This window comes from Papilio polytes, unplaced genomic scaffold (genome assembly GCF_000836215.1).
Source record: "Papilio polytes unplaced genomic scaffold, Ppol_1.0 DF820678.1, whole genome shotgun sequence".
Classification (NCBI taxonomy): Eukaryota; Metazoa; Arthropoda; class Insecta; order Lepidoptera; family Papilionidae; genus Papilio; species Papilio polytes.
In genome coordinates this window covers 1,566,083-1,586,998 of record NW_013528526.1, presented here as the reverse complement: position 1 = coordinate 1,586,998, position 20,916 = coordinate 1,566,083, and the positions used below count along the sequence as shown (strand labels likewise).

At 32.3% G+C, this 20,916-nt stretch overlaps 1 protein-coding gene across 1 annotated transcript in view; it reads right to left on the bottom strand.

Moving 5' to 3' along the window:
- The window catches only part of LOC106110350, an 86,763-nt gene that overhangs the window by 19,193 nt on the left and 46,654 nt on the right, over positions 1-20,916 (bottom strand). The window contains exon 2 of the mRNA XM_013292149.1: positions 2,600-2,925. Coding sequence (XP_013147603.1) covers positions 2,600-2,925 — 326 coding nt within the window. The remainder of the gene's footprint in view (positions 1-2,599; positions 2,926-20,916) is intronic.

Here is a 20,916-nt window from a genome sequence, read left to right as displayed (position 1 = left end):
AAAGGTAATGATTCATATCACAGTCTAAATAATCTTCAAGAATACAGAATATATCAATATAGTTAAAAAGCCAACATTACAAAGTATGAAGAATTTGTAGCTCAAGGTCAATTTATAATCACAAAACTTGTACAAAGACTCTTTCATAGTTGAAAGATATTAACAATTTGTCAAGTAATTATCTATTTAGGGCGGTGATTATGATTCAGGATAGGCGATGCTTTTATACGTGACCTATATAGTTACTTAAAATATACAAATGATTTCATAAGGAATGAAGTGAAGCCAAAAATAATGTGATGTTTACATTATTACGTAACTTTTGATTTTAGTTATTTTGCCTGCATGCATTGGACAAGAGCGTCGGTGGCCTTGGGCTTTTAAGCACTTGACTTGTATATGTATATGTGTGAATTACCTAATGCCCATTTAAGGTCTTACTAAATACATGATATTCTATGAAAAGGATTACTTTTGTATTAGCTATTATTGGCGACTTTGTCTATGTAAAATTAAAAATAGCCCATGTTATTCATCGATAACGTAGCTTTTTAATGGTGTAAGAAATTTTCAAATCGGCCTGGTAGTTTTTGAGTTATTTCAATATATATAAAAATACAATTTTTTTTTCTTTATATTATTATGAAAAGAATTTAAATTTAAATCTGTAGGAAATGATCCCAGTAGCTAGTATTATATTTCTAGTATAAACAAATATAACTTTACGGTAATATAAAGTGGTTGACACAGATCGAGTAAGATACAAATACAAAGTTTGGCAAAATGCCAACAATCCTTGCCATCGTAGGATTAAATTTAAATTTTACGCTTTAGGAATAATAATAAGACATTGTTTCATTGAATATACTTCCAGTGTGATATTTTAAGCGCCAATACAAAAGGAAAAAAACAAACGAACTAATTCCTTTTAGGGTTGTCCCACCACTGGCTGATAGATGCTCAGATAGCTTAAAAATGACATCACAGTCAGATGAATCTACTGAACAGAGAAATCCTATTCGATAGTTATTTGCAGTTTCGTTAAAAATTCTACATGAAGGGCACGACTTACAACATTTGTTTAAAAAAAGCCTTCTCCACTCTATGACAGCAACTGGCAAAAGAAACACTCGCCCACTAAACTTTATTTGGGCGTAAACCGGTGCGCATTCGGTGAGATTTAATTTCCTGTTTCAGTCAGCACTTTTTATTTTATAGTGGCATTAACAATATAATTGTATTGTATAAGGTATACTTTAATTCATTGATCGAGAGGAATCTTATTGTACAATGTTATTGAGATTATTTCATTCGGATCCTGTTTATTGTTTGGGTTTAAAACGCCTGATGGTTGGGAATAGCAATCATTTTAAGTAATATTTTGCTTTTATTTTTTGTAAGGATAAGGAATTGCTTTTATAAATCTGATAAAGAATATTTAATAAATGATTTGCAAACATTTAGGTTTATTAGATTTATATATATTATTACTAAACCTACGTTACTAAATTCTCTTTATCTATACTAATAACATCAAGAGCAAACAGTTGTATTAGTGTATGTTTTAAAATAACCTAGAAACTACTGAGCGGATTTCAAAAATTCTTCCACCGTTAAAAAACTACGTTATTAGTGAGTAAATTTCACGCAAGCAAAGTCGCAAGCAACAGCTAGTTTATGATATATCAGGGTGATCATCGTTTAAATTAAATCCCTCGAGGAAGATGTCTGTATGTGGTTGTTGGGTGTTTTATGTGTGTATTTTAAGCCACAAACACATCAATCTAGTAATAAGCCGTAGTAAACATAATGCGTAGTTCATCGACATATGATTCACTCGCGGCGGGACAAAGGTCCGCACGTGCGACTTTTTAGCAAAACATTCTGCCTCGACTTGATGTTTCGCACATTACGTACTATTTTTGTTTTTATATCTTTAACCGCAAACGAGCGTTTATTTACGTTAATATTGTTAACCTTTAGTCACAGAACAATGAAAGTATAGACGGGGTTTTAGGTATTTTGCTATGTAATTTTAATGACATTTTAAATAGATTAGAATCTTAACATTGTCTAATCGACTCCCTTATACTAAAGCATTTAAATTGGGACAAAATATTTAATTTTAAAATTCAAGGCGTGATAGAAAATGAGAGAACTTTATTACTAAAACACTTTTTTTAATTTAAAAAGTTAAATACTTATAACATAGTGAGTAGGTAAATATTAATCGACATACAATTTTAGTTTTTATCTAAAATAATGTCTGCGTTTTGTGTTTTAATCTATGACCATAACTTTTCAAATATTGAATATAGTTCAACGAAGAGATGTTTATTACATTGTGGTTTCTATTGCGTTTTAAATTCAATAATTAATTGAACAGGAAACATTTAATTCAATATTGATTAGTAAAATCGTCTCTTTTCTTAAATAAATAATATCATATCAAAATATTTAAACGCAAAAAGCCAATAAGCTGACAATTTTATATTTAAGATTTGGTGTGTTTAATACCTTTTTAGTAGAAGATTGAAATTTAACTAAGAGTGTTCGCGTAATGATTATGTTCTTTAATCAGTAATTAAACAAAACTTACCACATCCGCACTGGCAACGCCATCAGCTACGTCCGTCCCACCCTTATCTCTCCAGTGCTTTTCACTCGTAACGGAGAACGTAAAGGCTCTCTCCCTTCTTGGACTCAGAAGTAATCCCGCAGGAGTCCGTGGACTTCCGTATCTAAATATCTCCAGATTAGTAGTCGAAAAGGGATCGCTTCCACTGTTCGTTCTTGGACTTACGAATACATCGTCTTCTAAATCGGAATCCAAGGTCAGGGTGAGAGGTGGAGATGATGCTGATCTTCTACATGGCTGTGGGGGAGGTGCTGGTCGTTCGATATCCGATTCGGAGTATGGACGATCTGTGGAAAAAAGGATGTTTTAGTTGCAAATTTTGATGATTTTTATCCAGGCCCTGCGGCCTAGTTTGCTTTAGGTTAGTAATTTAGCTACAAGAAAGTGTCTGAGCATCAGTTGTGTAGATAAGTAAATCATAATAATAAAAGCTTTTAACTAAATTACTAGTCCAGTGCGAAAAAGTTGTATTTCAATAGCGATATCAATCCTAGTCAAAATACATAGGATTGAATACATGAATACAACACGTAGTGTTATCTTTGTCTGACTTCAAACGAGTTTGAACATGTTTTTTTCATGTTTTAAAACGTTTATCTTCTTGTTTCCATTGTCACAATAGAGTACACTTATAATGGAATATGAATTAAATGTTTATTAGCGCCATTTCACCTACACGTCAAACGTGCTTGTCAACATGACGTGGGCGGTCAGTTTTATTTTTAGCCAGTTAAGGCAATATTATTCGTTCTGCCAATTGATTTTTTAAGTATAAATATTAACACTGTATATTAACATTAATTTTACAAACAAATCTTACTAGAATACGTTTTTCCAATTAGATTTTTAAATGTTAACTAGCTTTCGCCCGCGACTCCGTTCGCGTGGAAGTAGAAAAAACAAAAGTGAGCATCCTTTGTGTTCTTCCCGACTATCCTCTACATCTATGCTAAATTTCATCGAGATCCGTTCAGCAGTTTAGGCTAACTCTAACAAACATCCATCTAAACTTTCACATTTATAATATTAGTAAGATTACCAATGGACACTTATTTTATGACGTCAGGAATTAAAATGTAGGTGTATCCATATTTCATTGTTTTTTAAATTATTGATTATTTTTAATTTATCTTGAAAAATAAACATGTAAAATAATTTCTAGAAATCAAAAGTACCATGACAAATTACTTAAAAATAAAAAGCAAAACAAGACTCAGAGACAGAACAAAGAAGGCAATTTGTTATCAATGGAATCGATGGTCCAAGTACCAGGATAGCATGAATCCGTTGGAAGTAATATACAGAATGTATAAGAAACACAAATTAATAAAATCTTGTGCCGTCCGCGGGCAGAACTCGTTTTGTCGTGGCGCACGTGCAGCGACTGACCGCAGGAAAAAGAGGTCAGATATTGTTGTCTCACTCTAAAGTGCAACGTTCAGAATATTGTGGATGCGCCTCTCTATCCTGACCGCAGTCTAGGCGACAGTTTTATGTTACGTCAGTATTCCGGTTTGGTATACACTATTGTTATTACGTTGTATTATTATCTCTAGTGCGTGTAATAGAATTGTGAGTTATAAATCATGATTTACTTTGTTCCAAAGATTTATCAAGATTTTAATCATTATTGTATTAAGAGCCTGTCAATAAAGTACTGGAGTAAAATTAATCCATAGTACGCTGTCTTGATATACGTTGATACAGGATTTTTTAGCTCCTTGGCCGCGTAACACAGGTGTACAACTTATGCATATTTACAAGGAACGTATTTCATTTTTAAACACAACTTGCAGCAGTTAGTATTAATGATTTTGATAACATCTTTCACAGAGTAAAAATAAACTCGGGAATTTAAAAAAAAAATAAACTGATTTTAATAAATGGACAGGCTATAGACGTGATGTTTTTATTTGATTTTTGTCTTTTTTACGCTAATGTGAATTGGAACTAATTTTATAAATAATAGATTGATATTACAAATAGAGTAGATCAATCAATAACAGGCGTATTTAAATAGGAGCGTATCAATAGCTGTTTTTTTCAATTTCCAAGCAAAGGCCTGTCCATTTATACAGATCAGTAACAATACTATAGTTCTGATGTGAATTTAAGTGTTTGGTAATATAGACATAACCTAACTAGACATGAATAGTAGTGGCTATCTTTTCTGAACGTCAATAGGTCTTGAGACATTTAAAATACGGTTTTTAGTGTTCGATATCTTAAAAAACAAAGTTAGCTAAGCATTCTCAACTATCAAATGAAACCGCGTCAGCTAAATAAACTCTTTTAATACTTCAGAAAGTATCCTCTTAGGTGTAAGAAATCGAACTTCAAACACTGAATGCTATAAAACGGTCAACTTTACTGCGGTCGTAAATCACGAATCGACGGCAGTTCGACGCAACAATGAAATACTTGCTTAAAAAAACTTTAACTGAATAATCCTATTATGCTTTAAACATTGTATAGGTTATTCCAATTTAAAGTGAACAAAATTAACTCTGCTTTTATTAGATACAAATAATTTTGATAGTCATTTGTTTTAAATTATATAACGTTTATCCATATTATGCTTTACAGAAAATTTTTTCACAAAATAACAATGATTACCTTTGACCAACATTATATTTGTTTGTTTAAAAACTATTAATCTGGATTGAAATCTATACTAATATTATAAACAGGAAAAATTTGTATTTTTGTATGTATTGTAACAACTCAAAAATTACTGGCCGATTTCAAAAGCTACGTTATTAGTGAGTAACGTTGGTTATGTTTTTTATTAATTTTTAAATTCATGCAGGCGAAGTCACGACTAAATTATATAAAGACGTCTGCTTGACTACTCAATGCTTTTAAAAGTAGCCAAACACCATCAACGAAGATTAACAATTCATTAATAAAAATTCCCATAGGAATCAATGTTTAGACCGTACTTTCACACGCCACTGACCACTGTCCAACTGAATGAATGGACTTACGACTTCGCCTTTGTCTCGCTTCGATGTGAAACCAACAGAAAAAGTGATGACTTAACAAAATACAAGTGAACGAATGATTAATTGATCATTCGCATCCTAACAGACAATGTAATAGGGAACATCTTTTAACGTCACAAAACATCCTAATCTTAAAGTCATTCATTCGTTCATTATTGGATTCGCCTAAATACGTAAGATTTATTCGATATCACAATAAGGATTATTCCAGATGGCAAGTATCAAAGTACATTGATCTTAAACACGTTTTAAAATGAATTTTTTATAATCAGATTTCGTACTTTAATACGTTAAAACCAGAATTTATAATGTAAATTGTATAAATCTTCGTAAAATACCTATAGATTGTGTAATTCAGTTTATCCATTACATTTTTTTATAAGGTAGCAAACAAGAAAGCGCCCACCTGAATCCACTGAAATGGAAAGCGACTGCTGCCCATAAACATCCGCAATTTCAACGCGTTGCCTACCCTTAATTGACGGAGGAGGAGATGCACATAAAGAGGACATTTTCCCTTCCTATGCGTCTCCTCCACCGTTAAATCCACTTCCCCTTCCCATCATCTCCTTATGAGAAAAGGGTGGTAAGGAGTAAGGGACTTAAATTAGGCCTCCGTCACCATACTCAACACACGAAAGGCAGAATAACTTCCACTTCATGCCTGTCTTCTGTGCGGTTGTGGGCACACCGGGCGAGCCCATTCGTGCAAAGATGTTAAAGCGGGCACTACCACTGTAAAGTAGCAAATATTCATCATAAATCTCCAGTGCCAACGAAAAGGTTTTTCATGCCCATAATCATATAAGTAAAACGAGAAGGTATTCAAAAGAAGTCTGATGAAGTAAGCAACGCTAGACCATAGAATAGAAATACTATAATTAAACTGGTAGCTAATAGTTAGGAAGCTACCCCGAGGCTAAGACAGTCTAAGATTGTTCGCCGGTAGCCACATGTCTTGAGTCTACTCGACTTTAGAGCAAGCGCACACCTTTGACTAAACTATCCCACGTTTGTGAGATTGTCGATTGTTTCGCAATACATTCAACTGTTTAGTTGCAAAGCAATATTGAGTAGAATGCTCCATATAAGCTCATAGAAATCAAAGCGAACTGTTGTGCGATTGTTTAGTTTCATGTGTGCGACCGCTCTTAAAATCACTGTAATCATTTGTGCGGTCAAACTGGTTTGAACAGTTACAGTCGGGGATAGGATTAAGTCTTTAGCAACAATTAAATAGAAGACGGCTACTTGATAGCATTATAAAGTTGATATAGGGATCGATAGCTGCAAGCTGTTTGTGGTGTATTTCTCTGGCTTTATAAGTGTCTGATTGCTGTCTTGGGTTTTATATTTTCCATTAATGTGGACTCAATCTATTCTAGTTTTACTATACTTTTATAATCTGTCAAACAATTCATCCGATATTCAATTGTTTTTTGCAAAATCAAAGTAAAACTAGTGCTGGAAGTCATTAATTTTTCTATAAGTGAGTGTCAAAGAATTAACAAAAGAAGAGCAATTAAATACCTTAATAGTATCAGATCAGAATAGAATATCGCAAAGCATCAAGAGAACATAATTTGAATAACGATATAAAAAATGCTACTGACTATTCAAGTGTGTCTATAAATTCTTATCTCACGTTTTATATATAATATAATAACGATAAAATTACAGAGTAAGCCATTGATGAACAATGGTAAACACGAAGGTATAGAAGATATATCAGATATCCAAATTGTTAAATAAAAAGTAGCCACGAATTTATAATAGGAAAAATCGTTTATAGCAATTACCTATTATTATAGTTAATTGGATGGATTATTATAGGTGTCTGTGTATTACGAGTTTGATGGACAATCCCAAATAATAAATGATGAACTGTAAAATGCGAAGTTACTTGCATACAAAAGTTCAAGCACGAGGGATTCAGATTTGGTCACGTTATATGCAAGAAATTGAAAAAAAAAAACATTTAAATTCGAAATGAATAAAAAAAACACATGTCCTATATTTTCCAGATAAATGCAGAACCTATACTAATGTGATATACCAAACCATGGTAGTATCATTATGTGTGTGATCAAACCATCACTTTTCCCATAGACAAGTAACAATGGTGCTTTATTTAATGATCCGGAGAGAAATAACTTCGACTACTGAATTGCCGGCCATTTGATTGGTTTTAATGGCATTAGTTATTCTTATATAGCTTTCATAACTAAATCTAACGATACAATAAAGTTAGAGGGTCCAGTTAAATCCGCATAGATACAAGTCATGCGAAGATATGATGGGAACATAAAACACAAGAGATTGATGGCTACGAAGCAAGAAGAAAACTGAAGCTAGTAAAGAGCGAATGGAAAGTAATAGAACGGAGTATATTGAGAGAAGACTGACAGAGATGTATGAGAAAGTACAGGAAGTTTTACTAATCTTTTAAGAGACATGACTTCTCTAAAAGAAATTCTCTTTTATGATGATATAATTGCGTATGCAATAGAGAATTTCGCTTTTTGCTAAAGGCCTTTCATGCATAACAGCCATTTTCAATAATTATTAGAAGGTTTATGATGTTATTAAAAATACAAGATTCATCTCACATCAGTTCGGAAGGCGTCGTCCGCAGCGAGCGTTCTTGTGAACTATTCATTATTCACGACGTCGCTTCTCTACAATAATTAATAAGTTTGAGGCTCGAAGCGTATTTGCATACAATGCGGGACGTCTGGACGCGACCGCGTTGGGAAATGAACTGAGCTTTTGTATGTTACAGTAATTGCTTGTGTCATTTAGACGCCAGGTTACTGTACTGATTGATTGTCGATGATTATATTCTATTTCATTCTATCATTTAACAGTGGTAGAGCCTGCTCTAACATCTTCGCACGAATAGGCCGGCTCGGCCGGTGTAATACCACGACCACGCAGAAGATAGGCGTGAAGTGGGAGCAATTTCGCGTTTCGTCTGATGAGTGTGCCGGAGGCCTAATTTTAGTCCCTTATCCTATCCACCCTTTTCTTAAGAGGAAAGGAAGAGAAGAGAAAGTGGTTTCGACGGTGATGAAGACGCATAGGAAAGGAAAATATCCTCTTTCTGTGCCTTCTCCGTCGATTAAGCGTAGGCTTTGCATCAGCAATTGCGAATTTCTACTGGCAGTGGTGGCTCTACCATTTTGACGGATTCAGGTGGTCGCTTGCTTATTGACGACCTTTATGATAAAAAAATAGCGATTCATCTAAGGTAAATCTGAGCTTTATAGCCGATTTACAGTTGTGATTTCTTAACTATCATGCTAAACGAATCCTATCTAAATTGAGATAACATCGATTACAAAAACAGCATCGTCTACCCTTGCTTGAGACCTTTGTTCAGGTGTAATATTAAAAATAGATTTCTAAAAATAACACATAAACTTTGTTGGTAGCCGCATGTGCTATTTTTTTCCAAATGGCCATGGAACACCATTATTGGATAGTACGTAGACCGGTTCTCTAGCGGAGTTAACAATGCCCTGTAAACTCAGCCACCGCGCTACGCGACCATTTCGATGGTAATTTGTTTTAAAGTAATTATGTTTGTCATTCAACGCGCACGTGACGTTAACTTAAAGATCTTTTCTATTTCTAACTTAAAACATTTTACAAATGTACCATTGTTATAGGTGACTTACGAACAAATGGTGTCAAGAGTTTCGGAGAGAGCTTTTAAAGCGGACCAACGTAAAGGGTTGCATCTCTAGATACGTTACGTTTTTGTGTGTTTCGATTTATACATAGACTAGCTTTAAAACTATTAAAAGACTATCCTCTATATCCATACCAAATTTCATCGAAATCCATTTAGCCGTTTAGGCTACAAACTCTAACAAACATCCATCCATCCATCTAAACTTTCGCATTTATAATATTAGTATGAAGTATGTATGAATTTAGAAGGGTTTTTATTTTATTTTAGTAGATTTTTATTCATTTACTGATATTTCCTTTAACCACTCCAACTAAGTTCTTGGTTTGTGCTAGGATGGTTCACGACAATAGTCGAATGACGGGATTCGAAACCTTGACCCCAAGATCGGTAGGTGGTCAGCATCCCAAACCATTAGGTTACTAGCGCTAAGTCTTAAATGTGTCAAGACTATTCTGAATAAAGGTAATCTATAATCCTATGATTTCATGAGTCTCTTCTTGATGTCTTCAGTGTACAAAATTCAAGGACTAGATGACTCTAATGGCTTGTAATTTTTGTACACATGCACCATAGTGTAACAATAATCATAACGGTTTTAAATTACGATGGCCACTTGTCATGACAAAAACAAACGTCTGGTTATCAAACAGCTGCTTAAAGCTATTAAAATAAATGAGAACTACTGACTGTTGTGTCTATATTAAGATGGTTATCAAAGAATTATTTACAATTCAGTAAATACAGAATAATTATTTCGAACTTTAATGAATACTTTTTAATAAGGATATATAGATTTAATTAATACTTAGAAGAAGGTATAGGTTTATTGAGACGACTTCAGCCCATGAAAAGAGGTTTGATATGTCATGTCATGCGTATGAAAAGAATATAATTTGTCAGTGATTCTTCTGTTAATTACAATGAAAATAATTTCGTTTAAAATTACAACTTATTTTTGGCTCCAATAAATTCGAGACACTCCAATCACCGGCCAAACAGCAATCAATTTCGAAATTTAGGCCCGTATATGCATAAATAAATTACCTGTGGTCCACCGCACATTACTAAACATGGCCGCCGACTTTTCACGCCCAAATTTTTATTGCATTCTGTGATATTTCGGCCCGTATCGGAACGTTAATTCAGGTAGCTGTGGTTTACAAACGTACTCTCGGTGAACTTTTGAATTATTATTACGATGGTACCAAATTTTTTTGTGGTGTTCGAGTATTGCGTTCGAATGTTGAACGATGCGGTTCTTTTTTTACGATCTTCATAAAAACTCAAAAGCGAGAGTCTATGGTTTGATTTGTGACGTGTCGGCTCGCGTGGGCGGCGGACTGCTTCCGTTCCAGCTATCCACTAGTGACGACTATTAGAATATCGACGATTTGTTATTTTAATTAAATTAGAAATGATTTATATTTTAATACTAGCTGTTGCTTGCGACTTTGCTAGCGTGTTATTAAAAAAAAATAAACAACATAGCCTACGTTACTCACCGATAGCGTAGCTTTTTAACGGTGAACGATTTTTTAAATGGGCCTAGTAATTTATGAGTAATTTCAATACATAAAAAAATACAAATATTTCCTCTTTATAATATTAGTATAAATATAGAAGACGTTAACAGTGACATGACTACAAACACTTACACCAATTTTAATAAAACTTAAAAATATATAACTATATCACAATGTAATTTAAAAAAAATCAGAGATAGTGCTTTAACAAGTAATAACGTCGTAATCTGAAATGACGAAAAAAGGTAAAAAAAAACAAAAAGATATCGATAAGTCCGCACAAAGCCCGTCACTCGCGGCCACTGACCCAAAAAAGTATAAGATGATATTTTATTTTCGAGATACAAGTACTATCGTGGCATAAATTAAAGGGTTTATATTTTTCTCTCTTTCTTATACCACGTGTCGAAGATGCGATCAAGCCGTGTTGGTACGGTTTTCAAAAAATAAAAAGATATAACTTTATTGTTCCTATCTTTATTGACCATAAAATCCGATTGTAAATCGAATCTATTCGCGCATAATTTCTTTTAGTTTAGTTTAGGTTACGTTTTGTAGAAATCTTTATTATATCTGCGGTTAAACAATTAATGTAGAGTTAAGATTAGCATATTCACAATCTTTAGTGGACTCTTTGACTCGTATTTTGACGTTTCTTATTTTACTTGCTTTGTCACGTATTTCAACAGTACATTATATGTTCTACATATATGCGGAATTTCAACGACATTCTTAACTTAACTAACAAACATCGACGTATCTAAACTTTCGTATGTATAATGTTAGTTAAATTTTGAGAATTTAATCTTACTCGCATAACAAAAATGACAGTTTGGATGGATGGACGTTTATTATGAAATTAAAAAATACAGACTAAATAACACATACTCTAAAAACCTCAGATTTTTTTTAATTCACGCGGATGCAGCCGAAGGTAATAACTAATAAGAAATTAATGCTGGTAAGTAAGTAAATTTGAAGTAAAATCATATAAGACTGTTTACCAATTTTTGACTTCGTTCAAAATTTTGTAATCTTCAATTTCTTGCATTAGTAGTAAATCCCACTATTTCTAAAGTTTTGGTTAATATTTACATTTGATTACAATATCATAAAGAGGAAAGATTTGTATTTTTGTCTATTGATAATTTAACTAGTGGGCCAATTTCAAAAATTCTTTCACCATCAAAAAGCTACGTTATGAGAGAGTATAATAGGCTATTTAATTTTACGGACAAAGTCGCGACCAACGACTAGTATATAAATATATTCACATTCTATCTGTACACAATATGATTACCGTTCTGTTACGTATAAACTGGTCGGCTACTGGTTTTACGCAGTGAATATGTGTGCGTGTTAATTCTGTTCACGTGACTTGTGTGTGTACTCGACTATACTGTTATTTGGTTTATGTTGTTACGAATAAAAATGTTCAATATCTAGTATTATGGATTATGAATAATAATTAGTGTTTTAGTTAAAATTTTATTACGATATTTTTTATTCGTTTTTAATTTACAACTTAATCTATGTTAATGTTACTATTATAGTTTATTACATACGTATATTATTTCGTAATAACATTGACTTCTATGAATGGGTAGGTTGTGGTATTTTGTGTCTATTTGATTTTCGTCATTTTGGCCCTGATAAATGGTGTTCGAGGTGAAGAGATTTGGAACTGTCAATAACATAAAAAGGCGGGTTTAAATAGAAACGAAACAAAAGGTGTCACTTCCAAACAATCGCCTATCCATATATACAGATCAATGCATATTTCGTCTTTTGTTTTTGAAAACGGACAGAGTAGAATAAACGTAAAGTCGAAATCGTAGCTACATCTAGTATTTTGTATTGATTTTAAATTCAAATTTTAACCTAATAAGGTTTCATATTACATCTTTCATATTGTACTAATATTATAAATGCGAAAGTTTAGATGGATGTTTGGTAGCGTTTGTAGCCTAAACTGCTGAACGGATGTCGATAAAATTTGCTATAAATGTAGAGGATAGTCTGGGAGAACACGTAGGCTATTTTTTTTAACTCCACGCGGACGGTATCGCGGGTAAAAGCTGGTAAATTAACAATTCTAATATGACAATAGAAGTGAATAATCTGTAGTAATACGATTTGGCGCCGAAATATCATTAGGGTGGTATAATCCTGCTTCATCCTCAAATAATAGACCTCAATACCGGGAATTATTTTTATGCCACAATTATATTGTTTCACGCTGAGACAAGCTTTGGTTTTTTAATAAATTGAAACTCGAATATACTTTTAATATTAAAAAAAAAACAATAAAAGAACCAAAGAAAATGGAACAAGGTTATATAAGTGGTTTAGTTTTAGGTTATATGTGTAAAGACTTTATAAAAACTTCAAGATCCAATATTTATACCGTAACTAGCTGTCGTCCGCGACTCCGCATCTAACCTTCTAACATCCTACTATCCATCTAAACTTTCGAATTTATATTAGTAAGATAAGATTACAACATAGTTACTTTATGAAGAGTTAGTCATTTCAATGCAACATAATGCGCTTTAAATTGATTCCAAGAATAAAATTATTACAAAAACAACACATAAATAAAAGAATTTGAAGGATTTTAAAGAAAAAATACTGGCCATTAATAAAAGAACGCAACGATTAAAAAAATCGATTCAATAGTATTCGAATAATTACAAAGTAAATTATGACTGCCAGTAATAAGTCTCGCAAAAGGGCCGACCAACTCTTCGAACCACAGATAAAATAAACAGTGTATAACTTTAATTGGTCAAGTTAGTTTAAAACATAGCTAAAAGCCACGGAATAATCCAAAAAGACGAAACCGAGAGACCAACAAAACGAAACGAAAAATAAAAAAAAAGATCCGTCACGAACATAGGCTAGGGAGAGAAGAAAAAAAAAAGAAAAAAGCGGTAAACAAGTTCAACGTTTATTTTGGTTGCGTCTCTTTCTGACAACGCGATATTCGATATTACCGTCTTTGTCGTTCGGGCCGAACGCTGGACACCTGTGCTTTAGTTTCCCCAGAGTACCAACGACCTCTACTCAACTCTATACCAGAAGGGTATAAAAGTATGAAATCATTATCCGATAATAAGCTCTAACATGCTGATATAAAGTTTATTTTTACTTGTCAAGTAATTTATTACTGATGTGTAACTTTTCGACGTACAGCAATCATTGTCGTATACCGATTTTAATTCGAAGGCTTAGTTTTTTTTTTAGTTTAATGCGTAAACTAATGTATCGTAATAATAAAAGAACACCTGTTGTCCAAAATAATCCCGTTGTTAAAATCTCGAATGTAGGGTAAATTGTGCTTAGCTTTTGTTTGCGAAATTATAGTTTTTTTTAAGGATATTGTGTCAGATTACAAAAAAAAAAAACAAGTAAAAACGAGCAAAATGCAGGTGCATTAACTAAAAGCAGTATGGGTCTATTGCTATTAAAAAACTCTATTTGTTGTAAATATTAACAGATGCCATATGTTAAATATGGTACGTGGATACATAAAATGTATGTACATTTTATATAACAGAGAATCGAACAATGCAAAGAGATATCAATCGTATCGAGGCCACAAATCAAATAGTAATAAGGAAAAAATATTTAAAATTAGACTTATTGCAATATCTGGAAAATTCAGTTTCAGAAACTTCTTATAAGGAGATATGTACAAATATTGAAGGCAAAAATCAGCAAAATTCTCATATTTGTATCTAAAAAGCTATAGTTCATTTTGTAATTCAGTCACTGAACTATTCTTGAATTGAATAATATTATATTAAAAGGCTCCTAAACAAATCTCTGAATCTACTAACCAAAATGCATTTCATAGTAACAAAAGTTTTGTGTGGACATTCCTTGAATTATATTATTAATAAAATGTAGTATGTACTTTTGGATACAGGAAACATGATCACACCAATAAGGCAAGGGAAACTAAGAAAAATTTGTCATAAGCTTCTGTTCTAAAAAAAATGTATCAAGATCATGTGGGGTAAATCTTTTAGATTTCATTTTATTTGAATATCATGGAAACAAGTACAGAAGAGTGTTACCATTCCTATATACTAGAAGTATGGTAAGGACTACAAATATTAAATAAATAAAAGTCGTATCCATAATAATCGTACACTACTAGACGAGTCTCGATATCGTTTTCAATCGGTAACGCACACCACATACAAATACTGCTACCATTTGATGACGGTGTTTCGTTGCTGTGTACACAACGTCTACAAATTGTACGTATATGGACATTGAGTGTCCACTTCAACTAGTGAATATTTAAAATAAAAATACGCTCGATGACATACTATTGAAACTGTTGGAATTCATTTTAAAATCTTTGTTAAGTCTAATTTAATATAGATTGTTGCAATGAAGCCTTTATGTTCCTAACTTGTTCTGCAACTATGCCAAATTTTATCGAGATCCTTTTATTTGTTTAGGCGATAAGCACTAGCAAACATCCATCTTAACTTTCGCATTTATTTAGTTGGTAAGGTGTACGAGGTTTTGCTAAAAATAGTGAAATTATGGGTTAACTAGCTGTTCCCGTGCGACTTCATCCGATTTAAAATATGAAAATTTTATTTATTGTTTACATTTGTCAAATTACAAATGTCAAAATGACATGACATGATGACAGAGCATGGCAACCTTGCTTCCTTGATGTTGGCAGCAACTAATAGTCTCTTTCCCACATTAGGGTTTTTATCCGAAATATTTACCCCTAAGTTTAATGGCGTTAAAATATTAAAATAGTCTAAAACGTGACGCAAGTGTAGGGTTTTTTTTATTAAAAAAAGAATTATTCAAAAATATGCTGTAGTTGCTGACATCTTAGGCAACAAAGAATTATGTGTATACGCTTTATTATAATAGTATAGATAAACTCTGTTAGAAGCAAAGATTACCAACGTTCGTATTTTATAGTGAAAAGCGAAAATCATTAAATTAGTCATTAGGGTATCATTTAACAAGTCTTCCACGTCTTATATCGCGTTAGTTTATTGTTGTCGACCGGAATAGAACTGAGACGAGCGGTTCAGGAGCCTGTCATGTTTTATAACTCGACAAGTTTATAATGATCACACATAGTATTAAACGATTACTTAAAACCATTGCAACTATCGGAAATGCAAGTTAAATTTGTATAAGCGAGGAAAAATAAAAAATAATACCAGAAACGCATTTTGAATTAAAATATGAATTTAAATAAGATAATGGAAATTTAGGTAACATCCAAATGATAAACATAGTCTAGTTTGCAGCTAAGGTATTTAAGAGCTTTTGAGATTATAAATAGAGAAAATATCTTTTGTTTTACGTTACAAAAACTTTTTTCTACTACTACAGAAAAACGACATGTAACTTTTTATAATGTTAAAAATGTTTAAGAGTATTCAATAATAAATTTGTTTCATCTTTTCGAGCGAGACCAGTAGTGATTTCTTTAAACCTGACGCGTTACACTCCGGGATCTGACAAGGGGGTAACAAAGTAAAGCTCAACGTCTGAAGTCCGCTAATGCTGCGCTTGTCACAGACTGCAATTGATTTATGAGCGCGCCGACAGCTTGTTTCGTTTGCAGCACGTATGTTGCTTACTCTGTGGATTGTGATTTTATAAAAAAAACTAGCTGTTCCCGTGCGGCTTCATCTGCATAAAATTATATATTTTATTGTTTACCTTTGTCAAATTATCAATAGCTTATGGCAAAATTGCCATGACATTACAAACCTTGGCAATCTTGCTTCCTTGATGTTGGCAGCAACTTATGGTCTCTTACCCACATTAGGGTTTTTATCCAAAATATTTACCCCCTAAGTTTAATGGCGTGAAAATATATAGCCTAAAGCATGATGTTAGTGTAGGGCTTTTAATTTATAATAGAATTATTGAAAAATATGCTGTAATTGCTGACATCTTAGGCAACAAAGAAGTGTGTGTTTACGATTTATTATAATAGTATAGATATATTTGAATTTCTTAATTATATAGTACAATAAAGGCAAAAGACATAAATTATTAAGAAGAAAGATTCGTATTTTTGTTCGTATTGAAATATCTCAAAAACTACTGGGCTAATTTTAAAAATCACCTTTAAAATTAATCATCCATCTTTCGACTGCATCGTCATTTCTTTCAGGTGGGATCGTGGTCAAGCGTTAGCTTAACAAATAATAATAAAAAAAAATCTTGTAGTTACTATTAAAAAAACTACATTATCAATGCGAAACAGAGATACTTTAGTAGATTTAAAACTTAGCACGATATTAAAAAAAGCTTTAGCAATGATATCGACGTCTACACTTTTTAGAACATTAACCACATGAAAAAAGGTTAACCTGTCCTTCAAATACGACAAAAAATAACCCCAGCTTCTGAATTTAAAATTAACTTTTTTATTACTAAAATTTGAATATCTCCATACAATGATTAGAGTATATCGATTTATCACATTTAATAGATTGGGATCGTTGACAAGCGAGTGTTAAATCTAATTGATTTGCTTGAAGCGATTTCAGATTTTTTGTGACTATTCAATTATAATATGAATAAGTAATAGGGATATAAAGTCTTAGATTTCATTAGTATATTTACATTTGGAATATTAAATCGTGTGAATGTAATTCAATATACTTTTGGTTTATTTAGATTTTCGCTAAAACTATAGATGCTTGACCCATGTCTATTAATACCACATATCTGTTATATAATAAATATTAAATAATCGATAATTGATTATTACAATTTGCTACAAAAATTAGAACAAAAAGAACTTTTATTGACGCCTGGAAACTATACCATTTAGCGATAAAATTACGTTCATTTATTAAAACATAAATACACAAGGTTTTGAAAATAATATAATATATAATATTTCCATTAAAATGTATTTCTTAAATGTTTTAGGAATATATGTGTTATATTCTATTATTGTTTAGTATTAAAACTGTCATAGAAATCTTAACATATTAAGCACTTGTTTCTTACACAATCGTGTTAGCTTTTTAACTATTTTTATGTATTCTGTATTCTTGAAGGTTATTTAGTCTGTGCTATAAATCAATATTATTTCTCATAATTTGAAATAACGATATAGGTTTTGTAATTGTGATCAAAAGCATTATTTAAAATATTTATGTCATGCTTTTAAAATGTCGTAATTGTGCTTGTTATGTTAATAATCGGATAGTAGTCGGATGTCAAAAATAAGGGTGTTGCATTAGCTCGACGACACGACGGCCATATTGGTAAGGTTATTTTGTGCAAATTGGATGAAAACATAAGAGGTAATGAAGACTATATTTTGTTAAAGCATAACATGGCTGTGACGCCCTTAATCGTTAGTATACCAAAACGTCCAAAACAAGTGTGTTATAAAGTATATTTCAACACAAAAAATGCATTAACATTTTAATATACTTTAAATACAAATTAAAATATAATATTGATAGAGATTAAAAAGTAGCCGAGCTACCGGACAGAGGTGACTGACCTGAGATCCCAGGGCTCGTATCGTACTCTCTTTTTTGTGCTGTGCTTTTGTACTTGTATTGTTTTGAATGATGTTTGTGCCACTATTTATGATTTAATCAGAGATTCAAAAAATATATAGAAGAGGCATATTTTCCACTACATTTGAAACATTTTATACTATTGATGGAACCTCGAAACCACATGTCAAAGATGGAGCTTATTATAATTTTGAAAAAGGTTTTATTAGTTAGATTATAAACTTTTCTGGTGGCACTAAACTTGACAACTAATAAAGTATCTTCTTTTCACAGTTTACATATAATTCTATGTCTATTACAAATCATACTCATGTTATAAATGCAAAAGTTTAGATGGATGGATGTTTGTTAGAATCAGTAGCCTAAACGGCTGAACAGATTTCATTGGAATTTGGCATAGATGTAGAGGATAGTCTGGAAGAACACATAGGTTACTCAGTTTTGTTTAATTCTACGCGGACGGAGTCGCGGGCAAAAGCTAGTAAGCTATACTTAAGAACACTGTTAGACAATATTTTTCTGACAAATCACACAGATATGTTTTTCAATCGAATGTTGATAAACACAACAGTAATTAGGACTTCATCAAGATGTTACCTTCTCTTTCCCTTACACACAGGGGATATTTTTTTATTTTACTACAGTAAACAACAGAAGCAAACATTTAATTGTAATAGGCGTTAAAACTTGACGACCAGACGTAGAGGCGAAGACATTCGTAATAATAAAACGAAACGTGAAAACAGTTGTTAACCCCTGAACGCTCCAGATGTCCGCGACCTACGTCAACGCGAGCTCTATAATTTCTCAATAAGACAAAGATTAAAATATAAACAGCAATTTGAACTTAATACTAATAGGAATAAGAACGAAGAACTGTAAATAAAAGCGCTGAAACTCTGTTTATGATACTGGAAATAACAAGAAATAGTAAACAGTTTTGTTTACTATTTTACAGCGTTGCTTTTCTTGCATCTGTTTCAAAGAGTTACCGCCGATGAGTTATTGCTTTCATAATGTTTGCTAGCAATATTGGTTTGCAAATAAACTACTGATTTATTTGTTAGTACGATCGAGAATTGAATGAGATTTGTTATAGAATGGTGGAACAAAATTGTTATTGTTAGCGCCAATGTTAGAAACAACAAACTTAATTTCTTGTGTTTACAATTTCAATTACTTGCAAGGTTAGTTGTGAGTTCTTTAGGAATTCTGCTAAATGATGACAACTTGACAAATGTTATATCAACTCTGTAAACAAATGAGTGATTAAAGGCCGGTTTCCCAGCTACTTTTAACCATTCGTTAATGTTTTTGGTTCGATAACATCAATGCGTTTCCTTACCACGTAATTTGAATTTTACTCCGTTGAAATTTAATTTGACCTAACACCAATATGGCATTAGATATATAAAATAAATGGAAACTTCAGCAACCAAACTTAAGTCTACTATAGACAGAATTTTTCGGAAAGAACAATTAAAAAGTATTTTTCAGTATTTAAATTAATCATTGTCTTGTAAACTATATTGAATAAAAATGTCTCATATTTCATATTCCTAAAAAATATCTTTTCTCTCCCAGACCACGTCTTCATACTATGAATTATTTGCTTCAGTAATTTGAAGGGTTTCGTTCCATTAGACAGGTAATAAGCACATTTTGAAAACCATTTACAGCGCCCTCTGTTGATGCTTTAAACAATTAGTACTTTGTAATATTCGACTCCAAAGATGGCTTTTGTACGATATTCTATTACGTACTCAGAGAGTATCAGTCACTAAAGGAGCTCCTAAGCAAGTTTTAGTAAGAGAAAATACGCCAGTCATTTTTTTCCTAATGTCTTTGAATTTTGTCAATGTCGATGTTTTTGAATTGTTATATATTTTTGTTTATCAATTCACTATCTGTTTGTCGCTACGTAAAAGACGGTAGTTCTTTACGAAATGGATATACAGGTACATCGACAAATTTAAAAAGGTTCACGATTTATAGTAACATTTAGAAACGATGGGTCATTTTATTGTGGTTAATTTTAACATTTTCTTCACGTTTCGTTGCAATCGGACCATCCTACGACCCATAGGTGGCGCGAGCGTGCCCCCGCATTCGAATGAGACAGATATATTGATGTGAAAGTCAAACAATGTTTTGTTTTGATCAAAATATCAACGACTTGCCCCTACATGGGCACGGCAATGAAATATATTCAAGGTGCGATCCTAAGTTCATTGTGACCAGAATAGTGCTTAGATTTAAAGGGATTTTTATGAAATTGCTATAACACGTTTATTTTTTTAAATTTCTATGTACTATGTATTCAGGAAGTTTTCAGGTCTAAAACATTGCGATAAACTTTGCCAAAGGCATGTTCATATTTAGGTTAACAAACCCCAAAATTTTTACGATTATTTCCCTCAAAAGATAATAAATTAAAGAGTTCATCTGAGCTCGTAAAAAACTTTCCGAAATCGATTAATTTTGGAACATTTTCGAATCGAAT